Here is a 23,079-nt window from a genome sequence, read left to right on the forward strand (position 1 = left end):
CCCATACCTTGGAATGAGACCTGTTATGTTGACTGTCAACAGACAGTGATGTTGCTGCCACTCAATCCTCCCAAGGAGGGCAACAGTGTGCCCCCCCGCCCGCCCCTTCCCCAGTACTACGACTCATCAGAGCGCCCCCCTAACGTGCCCCCCCACCACGTGCACCCCAGCGGCCGCCTGTCCAACCACACGGCCCGGCCCGAGGACCGTAAGGCCGGCTCTAGGAACGGAGCGCACAGCGTAAGCACCGTTCATGCCCTCCCATGCCCCCACTCCCCCCCCATGTGTGCTCCCCCTCCGTCACATCTGTGGTTCGCTGTCACCGCCATCCAGCACTCTGCCTCTGGACTTTGTTTCAGAAGGTCCCCTGTGCTTACAACCATTTTTATATGAGTTGTCATCATTCTCATACCCGAGCTCCATCCTAAAGACTGAATGAACAGTGACTCACTTAATATAACTAATCTCCCTCCTTTTTTTTTAACCCCTGCAATCCATGCTCCATCCAGCCTCCACTGTCCCTCACCCACAGTCACATTCAGCCCTGCTCTACTCCATGGATTCATTAATTGAATTTCACCTTTGTGAAGGGGATGTTTTATTGAGTGGGTTTTTTTGTTTTGAGTGTTACTTGTATCTACACACAAAGCTTCACTACTTCACGGTACCTGAAAACTCTGCCATCAATGATTCTATGCGATTTTGTTTGGTGCCATGAGACATTTACTAGAAGATCACCGATTTTATCATGCTCTTAAAAAAGACAAGGTCACATCTCCTCTTGTCTGTGTAACTTTTTCTCTCTTCAAGTCTTGGACAGTAGAGAACTGTAGCAGAAGTTAGAACAAGGGCCTGAAAAAAGATTTTTGAGGGGGGAAATTCATAAAATTTATATTTAACTGATATTTATTATTTTATTTTATTATAACTTTTACTGTGAAAGTTTTTGCTTCATTCTTGATCATTAAATTAGAAATTTTACTTTGTTCTTCAAACAATACAACTTATATCATATAATATATAATCATTCTAAGTTTATCTAAATATGATAAATCCAAATGTCACAGTGATCTGTGGTCCAAATAAATAAGCCAAACAAGTTTATTGTGAGGATCTAGAATTGAAATATATTATAATATATATAATATGAAAGGTCCAACCTCTAAAGCTCATTAAGCACTTTCTCAGTTGACATTTAGGAGATATATAAATTTAACCCAACAACCGCAATAAGAAATCCAATTGAACAAAGTTGAGCATCACTCTTTCATTTGTTGTTGATGTTACATTTTTAGCAAAGAATCATTAAAACCCTGTGTTTTGTGTTTGCTGTGTATTCTCTACATGTGTGAGTCTGTGGCTGACGGCTGCCGGGGAAACTCTGACCCCAATCAATCTGTCCCCCCTCCACAGCAAGCTCCAGACTATCGTCTGTATAAGAGTGAACCTGAGCTGACAACCGTCAAAGAGGAAGTGGATGAGGCCAACGGTGAGGACAAGGACAAGACAGAGACCTCTGCAGAGAGTAAAGACACTGCATCCTCAAAAGGTGCCCCCCCCCCCACACACTCACTTATACAGAACTGACACTCTTATGCACTCTGTGTTCACACACTGTATGTTTTGTTCAACCTGAAGTTGTCAAACTTGTATGGCATCATTTCTCCAACTTTGAAATCCCATCTATATGTATCATGTCTTCATTTTAGTTATGGTAGTATTAAACACAATTTAAACTTTAAAGACACTTTCATTCAGATCATATATTTAAGGAATGTTTTGAAGCGTGACGTGATATTTAAGATTTATTCTTAACATTGTCTTATTTGTAAAAGTATGTGATCGTGAACCTTTATAATTTGGATTCATGCCCTGAGACACAGAGTTAATTGTTTTTTTAAAACTACAGCTTATTTAAAACAGTTGTGATGTCCGTAACCGTCTGCTGTTTTTTTCAAACCGTTATTTTGACATGTGATTCATCTCTTGTGAAACGGAGCACAGCTAAATGTTCTGCCACAGCATGAGCAGTTAGCCTGACTGCAGTGTTTGTTTCTCTCCAACAGTGCCCCCCTACCCGGTGGGCATTGTCCCTCCCAGGACCAAATCTCCCATGAGCCCTCCTGAGTCGTCCACCATCGCCTCCTACGTCACCTTGAGGAAGACCAAGAAGCCAGAGTCCAGATCAGTAAGAGATGCACAAGCGATCGAATGACTCAGTTTTGATTTGCAGATGTGTCAGAAACCGCCCAGAGGATAGTTTTGTGTACTGCACTGCACTGCACTGCCTCACCTTACCTCACACATGCTGACTGTAAACATTCACCCAAAGGGTTAAAAACACGACTAGCAACTAAAGACCTGCTGCAGACAGCACCCTCACATTTTTGCCAAGTGAAGTTCAGGCAGCTGCAAAAATCATCCTCTTGTGTAGCGTGCATGTGTGCATTTAAATATCCGATAATTATTAATTGAGATGCAGTTGCTGTTACTTATGCTGGCAAATCAAAAAACATAAACCCACAGTTTGATGCAAGAAGATAATTATATTTTTATTTTTACAGCCTTAAATCATAATATATATTATCTCAAGGCCCTTTTACATCGTGAGGTTGAGACCGTACAATATTACAGTAAAACCAAGCACTCCCGACAATGAACAAGCAGAATGTAAGCGCGTGAGTGTGCTCCCGTGCAGGACCGTCCCAGAAGTGCAGCGGATCAGCCGGGCTACGGGGAGCGAGAGGTGGGCAGAACGAGGATGAGTGTGGAGGAACAGCTGGAGAGGATGAGGAGAAACCAGGAGGCCTCATCGCTCCGAGAGAAGAAGAGGGAAACCCCATCCCGCTCCCCCTCCTTCAGCAAAGACAACCCTTTTGTTATCCAGCAGGTACATGCACACACACTTAAACACATGCACACACACACTTCCACTGAGCACATACATGTAAGCCATGAATACTTGTACCACAATCGTTTATTACACATGATGAGAAGCTGAATTAACTGTAGAATGTGTCTCTAATCTTATTGGCTGCAAAAGTGAATGAATTACTTTCCTATCATATGATTATCAATTATTTTATATCTTTATTAGCCTCAGGTCAGTCCTATTGGATTAAGAGATACCTGGCAAATTGCATTTTCAAACTTTTTTAACGATTGCCATCATTTCCTGACTTCATCGTGACTTCTTCATGATGTCACATATCATATGAAAATCATGTGATGGAGAACAGTTTTCTGATCAATATAAGCTTTAGATTGTCTCGCTATTGATTGCGGACATATTTTGGAAAAAAACAATTTCAGATCATATTTTTGGTTGACCTTGACGTCAACCTTTGTCCAGCTCCAGAGGTTGATCCTGTGCAGATACTGTCACACACAAACACACACATACACAACCCACAGATGGGCTCAAATTCAATTCATCAGACAACTCATGCACAAATGTTTATTGCAGCAGCAGAACAGGTTTGTGTTTGGCGTCTAGACTCCGACTTAATCCCTCCCCCCAGATATGATTACACAGATGTGATGGGAGTGACGAGCAAATACTTATAACCCCCCAGTCGGAGCCTGCAGGTGGAGGCTGGGGTGGTGGAGGGGCTGAAGCAACTGGTAGTGATACTGCAGCAGCAGTGCGAAAGGGGCTGATGGGAAATGTCTGTGTATTATAGATGGTTGTGGAGAGTGAGGTATGCCACATGATTGGACACAGCTCGAGTTGGCTGCCTGAACTAGCTCGCAGGCGTTGCTCAAGTGTGTGTGTTTTTGTGTGCGTGTGTGTGTGTGTGTGTGTGTGTGTGCGCAGACCCGCGCCCAGGCAGAGGGTGCCTGTGCAGACCCTGTGGAACTGGAGGCAGCTCTGCAGCAGCTGAAGGTGGCCGCTGAGGCTGCTGGGACTCACGCAGACAGAGCTCTGACGGCACCAGAGATTCACATGGTTTGTTCTCACATTATTTATATCATAACCACATTCAGTAAGCTGTTATCTTCAACATCTACTGGCAATCAACCGCAGCAACATCACATTGTAGTTTCCAAATGAATGTCAAATTTCAAAAGCCTGTGTAGTTTTGATTGTCGTGCCAACTGCGGACCAATTCATGACAGGATTCTGTTTCCATATGCAGGAGGTGCAGAGAGAGGAGGAGGTGAAAAATGACAACTGTGAGGAGATACAGCAGAGCAGGACTGTGACCCTGCTCAGTGTGAAGGAGCAGCAGGCTGAGACCAACAGCATAGACAATGAGGTACTGTGGAGATGGACTGCACAGCCACACTGTGGACATCCTTCTTATGATTCATCAACAATTTAACTTTCCCTCATAATAAAAAATAAAATGACTCCACATGCCGGGAAAATATTAAACTGGATAAGTTTTTCTCAATATGCTCCCTGACTTCAATACCCTGTCTATAGCTCTCAGCTCCACACCTACTGTTTCCTGCAGACTTAAATCTGTCACTTATACAAAGTTCACTTTTTGAAAAGCCCAATAAGTTGAGCTGCTCACAATCATTACTTACATATGAAGAAACGGTGCATTTGTTTGGAACTGTTTCAGCTGTGGATGAATCCATATTTGGATGATGGGGAGTATGTGTGCAGGACAGTGTGTGCAGGACGGACTGAAAAGAAACTACAATGTCTCATGGCAGTTAAGGAACAATGCCCCTGGTCCATAATTAGTATGAACAAGCTAATGAACACGGCCTAAATGGCGTTATAGTAATTTGAAATAAAATATGGTAACTGCCAGTGTGGAAGTCAGCAACAGTAGCAATTAGTGAAGTGGTAAAGTTTGTGCCGTCAGCAGCAGGCTACAGACGGAGGAGATCCAATTAGCCGTTCACAGCTTTCACTGTTAAATTCACCGTCTGTAATCCCAAATCTGTGTGTCATACCACAGCTAAATCAGCCACAGTGGCTGGAACATCTCTGAGTGTAATGTGGGGCAATAACAACGGATTTGTAGGAAACCAGAGGGAGACAGGTTGGCTTTAAGGGGTTTATCTCCTGGATTTAGCCAGGATTGGTAGCTGCTCTCCTGTGTGAAGCTACCCTGGAGCTTCATTTCTTCATTCTAACATGAGTTGTAATTTTCTTCAGTTTATCTCCTGTCTGCTAATTTATTTCTTAAATTGCTGGTTCAATTGTTTACTAGTCTGTCCCTTAGTTATCAAATAAATGGTAAATGGTCTGTATCTATAATGCACTTTTCTAGTCCTGATGACCACTCAACAGTTTTGCCCTTCACACATTGTCCTACATTACAACTACGGGCAGCCTTTTTTCTGTGAGGGGCAATTTGGGGTTCAGTATCTCGGCATGAGTAATGGGGAAGATTTAGATCGAACCACCAACTTTCTGGTCAGAGGGCGACCCGCTGTCACCGCCCGTAAACATGTTTGTATACTGTATTTGATCTTTTTCAAATATCCATATGTATTTCTCTGCGGTGATCAGTATTTCTTTCTTTATTTCATATCATAACAGCACAAAATCAAAAACAAATAGATACAAATCACTGCATGTAACAACACTTAGAGCACATCGGCAAGCACGACTCACTTTACTGTTGTTTTGAAATCGTTGCCCTCTATTGCTTTCTATAAATGACAACATTAAGAACTGAAATTAGTTCCTTTTACCAATTATGCAACTATACATCAATACAAAGCATTCTAAACTCTCAATTTTCAAATTCCAATGTGCAGGCTCGCTTGTGTGCCTGTGTGAACGGATCATGGGTTGAGTTTCAATGTGAAGGATTTAGTGATTCCTTCACCCAACCTCTATTTCCAAGGGTGCATTACCTACGGTGGCCTTCAGGTGATAAAAATGTCTACTGTAGAAACATGGTGGTGTGTATAGGGTTTCGATTTAAGGCTAGGATGGTCATAATCAATAGACGTCAATGCTATGTCATAAAACAGGGTGTGTGTGTGTGTGTTTCAGATGTGTGAAAGTCAGAGGGTGGTGATTCTGGACCTGGGCACTGAACCTCAGCATGTGGAGATAGTAAATCTCGAGCCCTTTGAGGATGACGAAAGCAGGAAGCAAGATCTGACGAGCTCACCTACAAACACCACCACGGAAAACAGGTGGGTGTGTGTGTGCGTGTGTGTGTGTGTGTGTGTGTTTGTTTTCCACCAAGAAAAGGCTTCAGTGCCGTCATTTGCTCGTCTTTCAATGAGCAAACCCTCTCCAGTTGAAATAACTATCGACATCATTGATTGACTTAATTATAACTGATATAATTCTGATGTAGTATTTCTTCAGCCGTCTGACAATCTTCTGCTGCAGCCTCCACACCCCTGAGCCTGAAATGGCCAGTCCAGAGCCCAAAGACGAGGAGGGGAACCTGACATCACAAACCACCAGAGAGCAGAAGCTGGAGAGGAGCCTGGACTCTTACAACCAGCTCACAGCAGACAACAAGAAACACAACAACAACAACATGCTGGCCTGTAAGCGAAATCTCCCTCAACGTATATGCATCTGCTCATTCAGACCACATTTCAAATACACACATATAGATTTCATGACTCAAATCACTTTTCCACGCCAAACTCTTGATTGTGCGCTCAAAAGTCTTTGGATATTTGAGAGTTTATAGTTATCTGACAGAAAGCTTAGATCCGTGTTAATCAATCTGTTCAGAAGGAGGAAACCAGCTGAATCAGGAATCGCACAAAGAACCTTCCTGCTGACAATATTCTGGTATATTAAGACAAAACATGGCTCCTGGGTCGATCGTGCAAGAGGCAGGATAGAGACATCTTGAACCCAACTATTGTTTTCATTAGAACTAGTCAGAGCTGATACCTGATGGTGCTCAAGTGTTCCCTGTCTCTCTCCCCTTCTCCTCCCCTCCCCACTATCTCTCTCTCTCTCTTCTCTCCCCTCTTTTCCACCCATCTCTCCTCTCCTTCCCATTTTTCTCTCACCCCAACCGGTCGAGCCTGGTTCTTCTAGAGGTTTCTCCCTGTTAATGAGGGAGTTTTTCCTCTACACAGTCGCTGCTCATTGTGGGAACTGTTGGGTTTCTCTATATTAAATAAGATTTTAAGGTCTTGACCTTCTGTGTAAAGTACCTTGAGAATTGTATATTATGATTTGGCGCTATACAAAGAAAATAGAATTGAATTGAATTGAGGCCACTGACAGGGTCTGTTAATTAAAGGGTCTGCTAGTTTGTTTTTCTTCACACATACAGCTCCTCCGGGTTTGGTCTAAAAAGGTTCAGGGTTACTCTGCATGTGGTAAAGCAACTCATGTGACTCACTACACCCTCAGGCAACGTCCACACAATCCATCCATGCTTTATCTTGTCTACTCATCCTTAAAGGGTCATTGGACCAATGAGAAGATGGACCTGTACTGACGGTAGTGTTAAGTGTCAGCAATGCTGTGCATTCACAACGGCTGATGACTGACTGATAAGAACCAATCAGGAAGAGGGCGTCTGTGTCTGCTTGTTCCCAATAAAATCAGTTTCTGTTCGTTTTAAACTAGATTGAGGCCAGCAGCATATCCAAAAGTAATTCAAAATATATCTCTTTCACCTTTAAGACAAATAGAACAAATAGTTTGGAACTTAAACACTCTTTATTTTTGTTTTGGCTGTGTGAATGAAATTTTATGTTAAAATATGGAAATAATGAATTATCCTTTTATCCTAACCATTAAAAGTAAATGAAGAAACCACTAGACTATAGACAGGAATAAAAGTGAAGGTTTGGTGTATGCAGTATAAGGTGGAGAATTCTAGTTTGAGGAAACAAAAAGTTGTGAGAAAATGGCTTTTAAAGATGTGTTTATATGTTCTGAAGTGACGTGAAAACCTAAATGTGTTCGGGATGTTTTCTTTCTACCAGTCTGAAAGAAAAAATGTTGTAGAGGCAAAATAGCTTCTGAAAGAAGAACTGAAAACTGACCAGTGTGTCAAAAAACAATGTTTTTGCCCATTATGTGTCATACTCAGGTAATTTGTATTCACAGTCTAAAATTCCCAATGCATTTATTCACACACATCACTGTGGGATGAGGAGCCTGAATTAAACCAATGGCACACATGACCTGCAAGCCAAGCAGACAGCACACTCTACTGGACAAATTCCAAACTGCGAGGTTTTGAAATGGAACCAGGAAGCAAACGTTGACTGTTTCAACCTTTTGGAAAACAATATTTTCATTCTTTCCGAGAGTTTATACCTACATGCTACACCCAGTAGCACTAGTACTGTGCTCACACTATATCGACATGTCACAGGCAAATGTTTCACATATGACATGTAATATGTGTATCAACAGTTAAGACTCATCTTTTCAATAATTTAGGTCAGTTTCAACAAAATGAATCAATGCACAGCTGTGTATGCAACTGTAACTGTAAAAATATTGTGTCCATACTTTCAAAACTCTCTAGAAGTCCATCACTGTCCTGAATGCTTTAAAACGTATTGTTCACATTCATTGTAAACAGCCTGTTTTCTCACATTCAGGCTTGATTACTAGATTACGGCGGAATCTCTATGAAACTCACTCATTTCAACCCCTTCTCCCCCTCCACAGCACCACAGACATTCACCTTGGTGAGCAGCGACACGTGAGCAACACCGGCCTTGATCTCCACACTGGCCTCCCGTAGAGCCCAAATGTAGCCAGCCCGCACAGAGCATGCTCCACGGCTTCTGACGACAGAACTACTTTGTTACTACTGTTACATGCCCACAAGGAGACTGAGACTGGCAGCCCTGCTAACAGACTGGACCACACACAGATGGACCACCCCTCTCATCCAGACAGAGAGAAAGGCAGATGTACTGCATCTTTAGCACCTATTAGATCTGTCCATACTGACGTGTCCTGAAGCTGAGCATTCGTTCCATGTTGTCCCAAAACATTTCTGCATAGATGTAAGATTGTGAAATGGTTTTCGTTATTTGAAAGGTTCATGGTTACAACTTCTTCATTATGCCTGATGACGACGTCTGACGGTGAAAAAACTAACAACTATGAAAAATGCTTTTGCTGCAAAATGAGTCACCATCTATGGCGTAACAGGTAAAAGGTCCATTACTGAAAAAAGAAGGTTTGGAGGATTAACTTGACTATCAACTGATTCATTTAACTTCGTCCTAACTTGACCAACACAATAGTCATACCTAATTTTTACCAGTTATGAACACTGGTAATAATTGAACAAGTTGTGTTTATTGTACAGAGATACTGCAGCACTGGGTGGGACTTACTGATCACCAGTCCCGTGTGTCACGAACACTCCTTTCCACACTGGTTCACACCTGGAGGCCAGTAATTTCAAAGTTGGAGTTGTTTGGCTCAATGCCCCCTCGGTAGTAGTAATGAGGGTGTGTGTACTGTGCACAACTGGCTCCTATTGAAAGGAACCTGTTGAGGTGGTTCGGGCATGTGGCAAGGGCACACCATGGACACCAGTCTTCAACAGCTCTCTAGGCACGTCCCAACTCATTACGCCATTAGGTTGCAGTACACACAAGGGAACGGTTAATCACTGCAACACTGTTATTTTCTATTTCTGTGATCTAGGGCCTGAAACAAGCCATTGGCAAACGTAGTTAGAGTGCGTTATTTATTTCCTTCTGTTTTACTGGTGGATGCAGTTATTGCTGCAACCTACTGGGGAACTGTAGAGGAATTTACCTATAAAGTATCCAGCAGAAGAGTGCAATATTGAAACATGGATTTAAATTGTTCAACAGTGTAAAGAGAAATGGAGAACAGGCTGTCAGTCTTTCCCATCCCTGGGTCAGCTAGTCCATCGTCGTCTGTGGTCACAGACACTTCTTTTTTTATTTATCTTTAATTCTTCTTTAAAGAACTATAAATATAAAGAACTAAACTATTTCACAATCTTGAATGTATGTATGGTTTGTTTTGGGGTCATATAGCTCTATAGAACCATGTTGCCAAATACATACACACGTCAATATACATAACTTTTGATACCTTGCTAAGTATTAAAGTCATTTTAACGTGAGTATTTAAAATGAGAACATTTTACTGATGTGGAGGAGGGGATGCTGGCTGGTACCGAGTTGCTAGAGGGGACTGTATAGCTGTATATAGGAGCACTTGAGTCATCTCACCGCAGATGGGCTAAGCACCAAAACTCGACACACATGCAGTGCTTTACTTTAACCCCAAAGTGATCGCTGATGGTCTTTGATTTTCACCTACTCTGATTTCAATTCTTTGTGTTGATTTGAGACCAGAGGCTCCCTTATCGCTCTATTTTCACATCCTTTGCACCTGCATAGTAACAGATTGTCCTTTATTGATTATACATATATAAATATATAAAAAGTATATAAAGAAACTGAAAGCAGGTTTTTACTTCAACAAGGTGCCACTTTGTGCTGCTGTTTTTCTCTTTTTTTGGACACAACTATGTATCTTGCAGAAGTCTGTCTCTTTGTTTTTTCTCTGTTTGGTTTACATCACTTAGCGGATCTACAGTGAAGAGGCTGAGGGACATGACGCAGATCAGACGCTTTGGGTTGGAATCTCTGTGGTGGTGAAGGATCGCAGAATAGCACATGTACGAAGCAATAAGAAGAACTTTGGAGCTCCAGGACATAAAAAGAAATTTAAAAAGAGATGTATAAAATGTAAAAACAAAATAAATAAAGCAAGATAGAATAATTTATGTACACACTGAAAAGAAGAGCAAATATTATAACTATAAGAGGTTATTATTAATATTATTAGGGTCAATATGCAAAAAGTTCATACCCATCTGTTTTATATCATGTGAAATAAATGTTGATGTTCTTAAATTGTTGTAATTGTTCTCTTGTCAACCATGTCAGCTTGACTTCTGCTTTTCAGGTTAAGTCTTCTGAGTTTTCTCTGTCCATTTATGTGACTTAAACTGGATCTGTGGTTCTCAGCCTTTGACTTGTGACTCTTTCAAATGAATCAGAATGTACTCTCCAAGTTGGGAACCTACCGACTTAAGAACCTGCACAAACTGAGGGTTAAATGTTAATGCAGGATGTACAGGGTGGTTTTTAGCCATAGGGCCATGCACAAAAATAAGATTATATTTAAAACATTGAGTACAGCCATTGCACCATCCTCTGATCAGAATGTGTGCAGAGGTTGGAGTTGCTTTAAAAAATTTAAATTAATTAAGATTATTCCTTTAGCCATTGTTTAAAGCTCCATAAAATGCTAAAACCTGGACCTTTAAAGGTTCAGTGTGTAAGATTTGGGTGGAAGGGATCTATTGGCAGAAATTGAATATAAATGAATCGTAGCAATGTGTTTGTAGTGTGTAATAAGCTAAATTGTACAAATAGATTCTTCTTTACCCTTTATATTTAAAACCTTTATTATCCTTCTGGGTGGGGGGGTTCCTCTCTACGAAGGCCGCCATGTTTTTTATAGTAGTGCAAACTGGACATTCTAAACAACTTTTGAGTTTTCATGACCACGGGTATTTTTCATGTTTGGAAGGGGAGAGTGAGGTGAGGGGTATTCAGCTGCAACATGCAAATCCACCACTAAACTCTACACACTGAACTAAAGGAATTACTAATTGGATTTTCCACGCTTCATTTTTAGGCTAAAACAAGTGGGTTGGGGGTTTACATCCTGCAAAAAATGTTAATGATGCCTAATTGGTATTTGTAAATGCAAAAGGTTTAGCAGATCATTCCACTCACTAATATGGAATAATGAATAACCTATGATCTAACTAGAGGGAGCATCTTTTCTCCATATTAGCTCAGGCAGTGCAGACGCAGGCCTTGGTCTCAATGCAACAAGTTGGCCACTGAGGTCAGCGTGGTTCAGTGTCCGCACAGAAGGAGAGCCGCTCGCAGTGAAGGGATGGAGGATTTAAAATTTAAAATAAATAAAAACCCGCAGTTGATCCCAAAGTAGCGGGTGCCTTCACCAACACGCACCTTGCTGAGACAACAACGTGCCTTTTCAGCACTTTTTCACCGGGATCATTTTTCTGTTTGTCGGAACACGTGGAGCTGAGAGGCCACAATGCCAAAGATCGTCCAGGTCTACGAAGATGACTCACTGCTCCTCCGGGCAGTGCTGCGTAAACCCCTCACACTTGCGCGTTTAGCGATTGTGTCCTACTCATCGTGTTTCATCATACCGGATGTGACAGGAAAACCAACAAAAACGTGTCATTTACTCTGAAAGGATGATGAGGAGGATCAAAGATGTTTACGCTAGTTACAGTTGGGTTTGCTTGGGTTCGTTCTGTTGGTTAAATGTCACGATAACACGGTGTAAACGACGTGGGGTGGGTACTGGTGGAGGCGCTTCGCTCTCGCGCCGAGTGAGGCATCTTGTCCGCGGAGAGCAGCTTGGACCATGCGGGGCCGTGACGTCACGCAGAGCCGCCGCTGGTGTTGTGCGCTGAGAGAGTGAGCGGAGGAGAGGGACCGCGTCAGGGCAACTTTTCCACTGGAACATCAGCGACACATCTCCCCGTGGTTCGTCTCAAAATGGCTCCGATAACGACCGAAGGAGCCGAGCAAGAGTCCCAGCCCAAGCCGGATCAAAACGGCCCCGGCGAAACAGCAGAAACCGGCAGAGAGGAGCAGGCCGTGCCGGACCCCAAACAGGAACCGGGCGACAACAACGATAGCAGAGCAGGAATGGACGTGAGCGCTGGTCACGGTGAGCCGGAGCAGCTCGGGGACATCCCGTCCCGAGTCCCCGGCACCGACAAAGAAGCCGCGTCTCCCGGCGAAAAGCCACACGGCGACGAAGGGGAGCCCGGCGGCGAACTCGCCGAACCGGGGAAAAGTCCCGTTCAGGGGAGTTTGGCGAGTAGTGTCGACTCCGCACAGGAGGGCTCCCGGGTGCTGAAAGAAGAACAAAGAGAGGGGGAGAACGTGTCCTGCTCGCCGCCTGCGGAGCGCACAAAGACCGCGGAGAGAGCCGGACACGGCGCCAAGAGACGGGCCAGCGTGGAGCTGACCTCGTCGGATGGAGAGCCGCTCAGCCGGATGGATTCGGAGGACAGGTCTGTAGAAGCCGCGAGAGGCCTACACTGATTCCCACAAGCAGTCGAGAGCGGTGTTAGGTCACAGCATGGTGCCGAGTTCACACAGCTTCCATTACTTCTCCTCCGCCTGGTAGAATAGTTCCTCAACGCGTTCACACAGCGCGTTTTTGCATGATGGAGTTAGTCGCAGGCCACATTAGTGCAGATCGTATCTCCAGCTGCAGCACTTTACTGAAAGAACTGATGTCAGCCTGGCTCAGTGAAAGTGGGGGGGGGGGGTTGATCTGTTAAATCCCATCTCTTCCATTTAACACGGATGTAGAGGATGCATCGACTTTTAGGATTGGGGACTGTAGCACATGCAGGGGGACAGTGGTTCCAAGCCTTGGTGGCTGGAAACCCTTAAAGCAGTGTCATAACTTGGGGCCTATTTGAAAACTTTTCAAAACTCCAAAGAGCGAGGCTGGTAACAAGAGAAAAGGCAAATAACGGAACAACAATTTTTAAAAACGAATATAAGCTCGTGGAGAGCATTTGTTTTAACCTTCCTGTCCTCAACCATGTCCCCAGCCCTCATGTTTGTCATGCAGCCTCTGGTGGTGGTCACTGCAGCCATGTGTGGAAACCTGGGCTGCAGGAGAAGAGCAGTGAATGTCCGTGCACATGGCTGCAAAGGCATTCCCATGTTGTTAAGCTTTAGAATATAGTCAAATCTCTATTTAGATCATCACAATGGGCTTTGCATAGTAAGGGTGAGACCTTACAAACACACACACACACAACAGTTCCCACAATGAACAAGGCTCTTTGAGCAGAACCAGACTCAATGTGGGCGGCCATCTGCCTGGACCGGTCGGGGGTGAGTGGGGAGGAGAGGTGAATAGAAAGAAGTGGAGGGAGTGAGCAGGAACAATTGTGTAACCATCTTATCAAAGCCATGTCACACTGGTTGTTAAAATTACATTTACAAGAGTGATAATTAAATTTGTAATTATGTTATTAGTGATAGCAGCACCAGTTAATGATACTTATTGTTGAGTAGTATCAGATCTGCCGCTCTGGAGTCGCAGATAACTAGAATGAGAGAGAGAGAAAGAACATATTTATATATTTTATACAGAAAGTCATGCCAGGAATTTAGGTGATGCTCAGAAAAATGTATCCACTCTTTTAAAAACCACTAACTTCCTGATGATTGTGTATGAGGAAAGAATCCCACTGGGCCGGTGTGTGTCACATCATGTTGCAATACAGGCTGTAGGCACTAGGATAAAATCTCCTCGTCTCCCAGCGCTGCTTGTGGGGGTTGAGTTCAACTCCCCCACTGCATCACTGGACAAGTCCCGTCATGAAAAGTTGAATCATACACATCTAGAGATTGTGTTCAGTATATCTTGAAATGCTGGAGGTTAAGGGCAGAGGAGGTTGCACGCTGTTAAGCCCCATGAGTCAAATGTGATTTGTGAATTAGATAAGATAATCCTTTATTCTTCCCACAGTGGGGAAATTTGTTACAGTGAGTTAAGTATGGCAAACTAATAATACTTATAAATGTGGGAGGTATAAAAAGAATTCAAGAAATACACATGAATACAAATTACTTGTAAAATTGTAAACAGAATTGTACCGTGTGAACATGTGTACAGTAAAATGTGAGCTATACGAATAACATTTGACTGATAATCTAAAAAAATATGCACGTCTCTTGTCTATTTACATTTGATTTGTATAGCCCATATTCACAGATCGCAATTCATCTCATAGAGCTTAACAAAGTGTGACATGAGACAAGAGTGAGGGAAAACCAGCAAATAACTATTAACAAGAAAAATGTAGAAACCTCCGAGAGAGCCACATGTGAGGGATCCCTCTCCCAAGACGGACATCAACAAAATAAAAGTATTTACAACATTGATCAGAAGAAACAGTTTTTAAGATAATGGAAAGGAGTGTCAGCGTTTCAAGTAATTATACATAATAAATCGTCTGATGTAGACGAAGGGAGCAGCAGTGACAGTTGAAATTCAAGAGTTATTGGCAGCAGTGGCACAATGTGTGAGTAGGTGTGTGGTACATCGAGCAGTCATTGTCCATTAACAGCTGCCACCACGATCGACGACCCATCGTTATTCACCACACGGCAGTCACTTCAGAGTTTAGTTCCCGCAGCATCATTGCTTATAAACCTCCGAGTTATGACGATAAACACCGAAATAAGTCAGGGGCCATAACTGTAGTCTTTACCCGTAAGTTGAATCAAGCACTGTTGCAAGTCAAATTCAGTAAGTACGGTTGTGTATATAGGGCTTTGGTTATTGATTGAATTTATTTCCCCCATCCGCTTTCTTACTTTCCCTCTCTCTGAACTTTGCACAAATTGTGTCGGCATTAGAAAGTGAATCCCCCCCCCCCCCCCCCCCCCCCCCCCCCCCCCCCCCCCCCCCGAGGCTTCTGTGACCAATTCAAACGCTGTGAGTCAATCAGTGTAGTTGTGATACACGATAAGGTGGGAAATGACTTAACTGACGCGGCCTGTTGTGAAGCCTGTAGCGCATACACCTACACAGCAGCTCGTCGGGTACAGTATGAGTAGTACAGTGTTCTACAGCTACAGTGGATCATTGGATGCTCCACTGCTCATAGACCCATTTCCACTTTGATTACAGGAAATTTAAATGACAATTGTGTCATGACAGTTTCCATTTTCCTTTTTAATAACTTATTTATCAATGTTCCTTCATTTGACCTCTGGCAAACATAAAACACATGAATCTTTTTTATTTTAATGAAAGTAATGGTAGCAGTTGCACAATTTCTGTGAATATAGAGGAAACGTTAACCAACTGAAGGTTTCATGGGGGATTTTCCGATGAAGTCTGTGTCTGGTTGTTGAAAACCCCAGTTGAAGACAAACATGATATGTTAAACTCGAGTCAGATCAGTTTGGGTATCAGCTGTTAAGGTCATTGTTCCTGAAAGGAGCGGTTAAAGTTTGTTGTGACTAGGGCGTAGAGTTTTAGTGCCACTAGAACGCTTTCGCGGAAAATCGCAGATTGTCTTCAGCGCAAGTGTCAGACTGAGCTGAAGCCTGCGGAACATCTGTGGGGAAACCTGAAGATGTCAGTTTGCAGATGCTTCTCTGAGTCTAATGGAGTGTGAGAGGATCCGCAAGGAAAAAAGAGATAAACTGCCCAGATACAGGTGAACACGGCTTGTAGAGACTTTACACTGGAAAACTTATTTTCCAAAGCTCTGATTATAGGACCTGAATACTTTTATCTGAGTTTTCAGTTTCTGATATTTGATAAACCTTAAACGTTGTCATTATGGGTTGCTAAGTTGTAAATTGATCAGCAAAGCTACAACACATCATTGAACAGAAAGCGAAAGTTTCTGAATCCTCTTGCTATATTTCCACCGAAGAAAAATCGAAACGCTTCCATAATCATCCAGCCGAGAAGCAATAGACTCCTCAGCTAATCGTGTGAAGGCCTATAAACCTGAATAATCATACTAAATATAAAGTCTTCAGTCATTCACATTAGGAACGCTATTAACCCACAATATGACAGTATATCCACAGAGGCCACTCGTTCTGTTTTGCTCGCTGCAATCACCAGAGGTGCATTCAACAACGGCGATTAAATTCTGTAAAATTAGGATGGTACTCAGTCGAGCACAGAGCCCCATCAAGGCCGAACAGTCTCCTCATAAAACCACATTTACTTCCACCAGATCCATATTTTTATCTGGATCTGCAGCAAATTGCACGAACTCATAAATACCAGTTCCTTCAATTTGCCTGCTTTTTTTATTCTATTAATATCCATTAATTATTTTTGTAAAAAAGGAAGTAATTCAAATATAATTCCCAGATCTGTCTCCAACCGCCCCCAAAAATGCAGTAGTTACAAATGGTTACACATATTGTTTCTGGATAATAGACTTTACCCTGCTGTTTGTTGGTATTGAATAGCACATAGATAGATAGATAGATAGATAGATAGAAACTTTAATGATACAGAAGGAAATTCAAGCATCCACTGGCAGTAACATACATTGACCATACATTAGACTTGACTTATGCATTAGAATTAACTTGTAACACAGTAACTATGTTGAAATTAGCCTGAGGTGAATGTAAATTTAAATGTGTACAGAGGAATTAAGGAAATTAAATTAAACAATTGAAGCTAAATTAAACTTTACAGAGAAATTAAACATTTGCATAGGATTTCAATATGTACAGAGGAATTAAAAATGTGCAGGAATATTAAATATTTGCAGAAAATGTGCATAGAAAATAAATACAGAACTGTGTTAAGTTAACCTGTGCTAATCAAAAACTATATAAAAACTAGAAGGTAACTATAGAAATAAATATAAAAATATTCTATACAACATATGAACCTACAGAAGGTCAGCTCTAACTCTTGAGAAACCATTTTTAATTGGACCCACCTCAGAAAGCAAAGCTTTTATAGAACGTCCAAATGGGGCGGCTGTGGCTCAGGAGGTAGAGAGGATCGCCCACTGATGCTGTAAACGCTGTATGTATGTGTGTGTATGAACATGTACTGTAAATCAGCATAAAGCAGCATAAAAATCCAGTTCATTAGTCATTTGCCATCCATTAGGGCTGGTGGGTTCCAAAAACCTAGTCCACATTGGCTGTATATTGTTTTTAACTTTAATAAAAGCCCTATGAGACAAATTCTGATTTGGGAATATGGGCTATACAAATAAAATGTGTGTGATTCCCCTATATTTCTTTTGGAAAGGGCTGTGCAGTGGCACCACTAATGTTACCACATGTCCACTTCCTTTATCCCTCATTTCAAATCAGAAGCTCTCTGTGGAGTCCTGTAATTGTGACTTCACACATTGCAGCTGTGGCAAGACTTAAAAAGGAACGTCTATAATGTGTGTGTGGCTCACGGAAGAGAGAAATTCAACCGCTGTAAAAATAGGTAAGACGATCTGCTGCCCGCTCTGAGACGTATTCGGCTGCCTGTTGACTTTGGGTAATCCTGCTGTTGCGGCAGTTGTCGGACCAGACAGTAATTTTAGTTCCCATGCAGAGCAGAGGGGCAGCTGGGCACAGAGTAGGAGTGTGGGTGATGTACAGTCAACGTGTGTGTGTCGAGGGTGTTAATCCTCTTGTAGGATGTGTAAACTCAGCTCCCACAGAGAACCAGTATGAGCAGTGACCAGTGCTGATAGTCTTTTGGCTGCGACACACACACACCTGTTGCACTTCTGTGGGAGCTGTGAAATCTGCTCATGTCACACATGGATCCTAAAATGTGTGTTTTACATTATTGCCGCCAGTTTCCAGATTAGATTTAAATGCTAGTACATGATACGTGATTATTGACTTAAACTTGGCACAGCACCTTTAAATGGTACACATATAAAGCACTTTACTATCCAGACGATCTCCCACCATGTCATTCATGGTCATACAGTGCATGTATCAGCAGAGCTTTCTCTATTAGAACGGTATCTCTCCCAAGGACACTTTGGTATGTGGAATGGCAAAGACTGGGATTGAACCTCCAACTGGTTAGAGGACAACCCGCTTCATCCCCTGAGCCACAGCCGCCAGCGATGAGATCTTGTATGAACTGTAACTTGTGTTTCTCTGCTGGGACAACTTTTCTTTTCCCCCCTGTGTATTTTTGGTTTTACATTATGGATCCGTTTCTAATATCTCCGTCATGTGTGCCTCTGCTCCAGTATCGGCAGCACCCTGATGGACATGGAGAGCACGGCATCCAGCGGTCGCTCCACTCCGGCCATGCTCAATGGCCACAGCGGGGGTGCGGTGTCTGGGAGCGGCGCGGTGCCCGCGGGGGGCAAGTCTCTGAGCTACACGTGCTGCTGGGATCACTGTCAGATGCTGTTTCCCAGCAGTCCTGACCTGGCTGAGCACATCAGAGCCACACATGTGGACGGACAGAGAGGAGGGGTGAGTGTCTTACTGTCAGGCTACCGAGTGAGCTGCTCCTGAGGTGTGTGTCAATGTAATTGTGTTTTATTTAGTAGGATAAAGACACTACTCTATCAGCTCCAGTGGTGTCAAATAACAGAATATATTGAAATGTAGCAGTTGTAAGGAGAATATATCCAACCACACATTACTGAGTTAAATAGGAAGACATGGACAGATGCACAGTGAACATCTGTGTGGTCTCTTGCTGCCTAATATATCCCTTGGCAGGTCAGGTGATCAGTGATTTTCATGGTGTGGCTAATACGTGCAGTACTGCTATTTGAAACAAAATATCCAGAAGAAAATAAAAGTATATAAATCTATATAAGTCTGAATATTCTCTTTTCAGATCGACAGTAGCAGGACTTGAATCTATTCCATGTGTACTGTTGTTTGCTAGATTTATACTGCATCGCAAATGTTGTAGACTCCTCTGCACCAACACCACCTGGTGGATTGGAGTAGAACAGGTTTTTATATCAATTATTTGTTCACATCAGCAGGATGATTCACAACCAAGTTTCCGGATTATGTACACACACTGCGTTTCCACCAAATGTATCTGGAACCTTGGTTTCGCCTCCTGATCGATCGGTTTGCAAATTTAGTTCCCAGATGTCGACCCCTCAGTGATCTGTGGACCAGAACCAATATACGTTGAAGTTTCTTGTTTGATCACTACAGGACTTTCTCTGTGTGTTGACTGTTTGTGTGTCTGTCACACAGGTGTTTGTGTGTCTGTGGAAAGGCTGCAAAGTGTACAACACGCCATCAACCAGTCAGAGCTGGCTGCAGAGGCACATGCTGACCCACAGCGGGGACAAACCATTCAAGGTGACAACACACACTTCATCTACCCGCACAAGTCCGTTTTACCACACACACGTTCTCCTGGTCGAATCAGTGCACACTTCTAATATTGCGTCACCTTGGGGAACTCATTACATTGACTCAAGATTAACTTTAAATCCTCTGTTTCTTCAGTGTGTGGTGGGAGGCTGCAACGCCACGTTTGCCTCTCAGGGGGGGCTGGCCCGTCATGTCCCGACTCACTTCAGCTCACAGAGTTCATCCAAAATGTCCAATCAGGGAAAAGTGAAGGAGGAGTCTCCGTCCAAGGCCGGCCTAAACAAGAGGCGGAAACTCAAGAACAAACAAAGACGCTCACTCCGTATGGACAATTCACACACAGACAGAAACAATACATCACGCCATATTGTCACACTGGTTCACTCACTCGAACTACGTATTCATCATGTCAATATTTTGTTTCTTCCAGCCCGACCTCATGACTTCTTCGATGCTCAGACCATGGACGCCATCCGTCATCGAGCCATCTGCCTCAACCTGGCAACACACATCGAGAGCCTGGGCAATGGACACAGTGTGGTGTTCCACAGCACGGTAGGCACACATACACACAAGTCCATTAACATGTGTGTGTATGTGTATATTTTTAAATGGATGTTACTTTTGTTAAAGAATATCACATTAAGTCCCCATGATAAAGGTACTAGTGTTTTTGTGTTTATATTCAGGTAATAGCCAGAAGGAAAGAAGACTCTGGGAAGGTAAAGCTCTTGCTGCACTGGACACCAGAAGACATGTAAGACATGGCCTCATCTTCTCCTCCTCCTCCTCCTCCTCCTCCTCACATCCTTCTCTCCCTTCCTTTCCCTCCTTCTCTGGTCTCCTCAGCCTCCTGTGGTGTCACCCAAGTGTCCACAAGCCCCGACATATTGAAATGGCGTCATTTACACCACGCTTTATTTAAACCAAGTTTATTAAATCGTGGGAGATGTTTTTTTCCACCTTTTCTGTGTCTGGGAGAGAGATTAATGTGTTGTGTACCCTAACTTAAAATAGTCAAATACTAGAAAAAATCAATTGTGCTAATATTATACCTGGCCACCACAAATAAATCTATTTGAAACACTTGGTAATCTCCCAGATTAACATTACTGTCGACAGGTGGCATAACATTCACAAGTTTTACATTTTACTGAGACTGACACATGACACGGAATGAGCTGGTATTGACATTATCTACATAATGTAACGTCAACATCATCATTCCCTGAGAGCGTCTTTAAGATACAACATAATGAATTTTGGATTTGGGGGTTCTGCCCCTGATCCCCTCAGAAGAGTTTCCTCTGGACCCCGAATCCAGATCAGCTCTTCTTCTCCAGATCTCTGACGAGACTGGAGCTTTCCACTGTTCACCATGCATTGAAAGTCTCACTGTCACATGAGGAGAAATAAAATAATTTTGGTAAACGTGTTCTCGAAACCTCTGCAGACTGCCAGATGTGTGGGTGAATGAGGGCGATAGACTGCAGCAGAAGACCAAGGTGGTTCATCTGTCGAAGCTGCCCACAGACACGGCTGTACTCCTCGACCCCAACATTTACAGGTGTGTGTGCGATATCCTGTGAGGCAAACATTCAATTACTTTGGATATTGATAAATAACCAGAAGTCTCTCCTCCCACAGGATGTTCTTCTAACGGTTCCAGAGAAGCTCTAATGTCACATCCTGCTAATCAGACCTTAAGAAGGAGGCCGTGTGCTTATCCCTTCCTCTCCATCTCCAAAACCCTCTCCCCCCTCCTCCCTCCCCCAGAGGATGCTGGGAGTGTAGTTATTGTTTGTCCTGGCTGTCTCAGGCCCACAGTGTTTTCTTTTTATAGGTGCTGAGTTTACTGAGGACCCGTAGGGCAAGATGTTGCTTGTTTTAGGTAACACAACTAGACTGAAAACTAACTTGACAGTGCTGTAACTGTAGACCTGTGTAGAAAGAAGCTGTCTTTGTAAATACTTGAGATTTGTAATATATTTTTATACTTTGAATTTTTTACTCCACTGTAGATAGATGCCTTTTTTCCACCAAACATGTTTAAATAGATGTTTTTAAAACTGATAATATTGTTCATGTGCATATAGCATTGCTCTGGTTTGATGCCATTAAACTTTTCCAACCTCCGTCTGCTCCGAAGTCTTCTTTGTGTTCCACATAAAATACGATACACTGTAACTCAACGGCCGAATGGTTTGAACGTATGCCACGTGAGCAACAGCTCCCCGGTTCTTCTTCTGACTGGCTGGACTATTGTACGTTTCTACATTTCTCTCCTACTCTCTCACACCACTTCTGGTCACATTCACTGTGTCTTTCCAGATAAGGCTCCAATGCCTCAATAGCAATACATTTAAGAGTTGCAGAATAGTCAGGTCCATGACCTTTGGACATTGACACAATGTCTGTAATGTCCTCCACAGTTTGAGGTGTAAATGTAAAGCTTTAATTCAAGGGGTTCAATAAATAACAAAAAAAAGACAATCCTATACATTGTCAAAGACTTGCAGTCATTTTATACATGGTCCCTCCCTTTTTAGAGGTAAATGATAAATATCTGAAGTCTTCATGGTCATTCGTGTCTATAGTTTTAAAACCTTTTTGAAATATTTACTTGAACTTTCAGGTTACGTGTATACTTTTTTCAAGTATAAATACATTATGGAAAGAGGAATATGTAAATGTATTTTTAAAAGGGTATTTAATTATTGACCTTTTTTTGTTCCTTGGTTCTGACAACAAAAACATTAAACTGTTGTACTTTTGCACGAGCCAAATGTATCCACATCCATCACCTCCTCCCGTGTGTTTAAAATGAATGACTTCAGTGTTAAATGAGGTTATACAATAAACCTACTCAAATATTCTACCATTACTGACAGTCATTTCTTAATTCTTTTGTCATTGCTGCTCCCTTCATCTCTATAAGACATTTTCTTATGTATAAAAACATCTGACACACTTCTCACTTATGTTACAAACAGTTTCTTCTGATCAATTTTGTAAAACTGTTAATTTGATGAGTTCAGTTACATGAGGCATCTATTGCACCTCTGTCCGTCCAGGGAGAGGGACCCTCACATGTGGCTCTCTGAGGTTTCTATGTTCTTTTCCTCTGTTAATAGTTTTTTTCAGTAGTTTTTCCTTCCTCTTGTTAAGGACCTTGTTAAGGACCTTGTTAAAGCCCTATGA

General features: G+C 42.6%; 2 protein-coding genes across 26 annotated transcripts in view; both read left to right on the forward strand.

Moving 5' to 3' along the window:
• Nucleotides 1-10,833, forward strand: part of LOC109637526 (pleckstrin homology domain-containing family A member 5-like) — a 180,372-nt gene extending 169,539 nt beyond the window's left edge. For 19 of the 25 annotated variants that reach the window (XM_069519701.1, XM_069519700.1, XM_069519702.1 and 16 more), the window contains 9 exons: nucleotides 43-240; nucleotides 1,414-1,549; nucleotides 2,067-2,188; nucleotides 2,699-2,890; nucleotides 3,818-3,949; nucleotides 4,140-4,259; nucleotides 5,969-6,114; nucleotides 6,317-6,480; nucleotides 8,588-10,833. In XM_069519701.1, the coding sequence (XP_069375802.1) occupies nucleotides 43-240; nucleotides 1,414-1,549; nucleotides 2,067-2,188; nucleotides 2,699-2,890; nucleotides 3,818-3,949; nucleotides 4,140-4,259; nucleotides 5,969-6,114; nucleotides 6,317-6,480; nucleotides 8,588-8,625 (1,248 nt within the window). In that variant the 3' untranslated portion in view covers nucleotides 8,626-10,833. The remainder of the gene's footprint in view (nucleotides 1-42; nucleotides 241-1,413; nucleotides 1,550-2,066; nucleotides 2,189-2,698; nucleotides 2,891-3,817; nucleotides 3,950-4,139; nucleotides 4,260-5,968; nucleotides 6,115-6,316; nucleotides 6,481-8,587) is intronic. The other 6 variants (XM_069519710.1, XM_069519712.1, XM_069519721.1 and 3 more) reach the window with 1 other exon arrangement.
• A 1,337-nt stretch (nucleotides 10,834-12,170) lies between these two features.
• Nucleotides 12,171-22,013, forward strand: aebp2 (AE binding protein 2). Its single transcript, XM_020100004.2, has 8 exons — nucleotides 12,171-13,052; nucleotides 18,774-19,005; nucleotides 19,756-19,863; nucleotides 20,014-20,200; nucleotides 20,309-20,433; nucleotides 20,568-20,635; nucleotides 21,332-21,445; nucleotides 21,526-22,013. The coding sequence occupies exons 1-8, from the start codon at nucleotides 12,529-12,531 to the stop codon at nucleotides 21,536-21,538; spliced, it is 1,371 nt and encodes a 456-aa protein (XP_019955563.2). The 5' UTR covers nucleotides 12,171-12,528; the 3' UTR covers nucleotides 21,539-22,013.
• Nucleotides 22,014-23,079: the final 1,066 nt, after the last annotated feature.

This window comes from Paralichthys olivaceus, chromosome 23, assembly GCF_024713975.1.
Source record: "Paralichthys olivaceus isolate ysfri-2021 chromosome 23, ASM2471397v2, whole genome shotgun sequence".
Lineage (NCBI taxonomy): Eukaryota > Metazoa > Chordata > Actinopteri > Pleuronectiformes > Paralichthyidae > Paralichthys > Paralichthys olivaceus.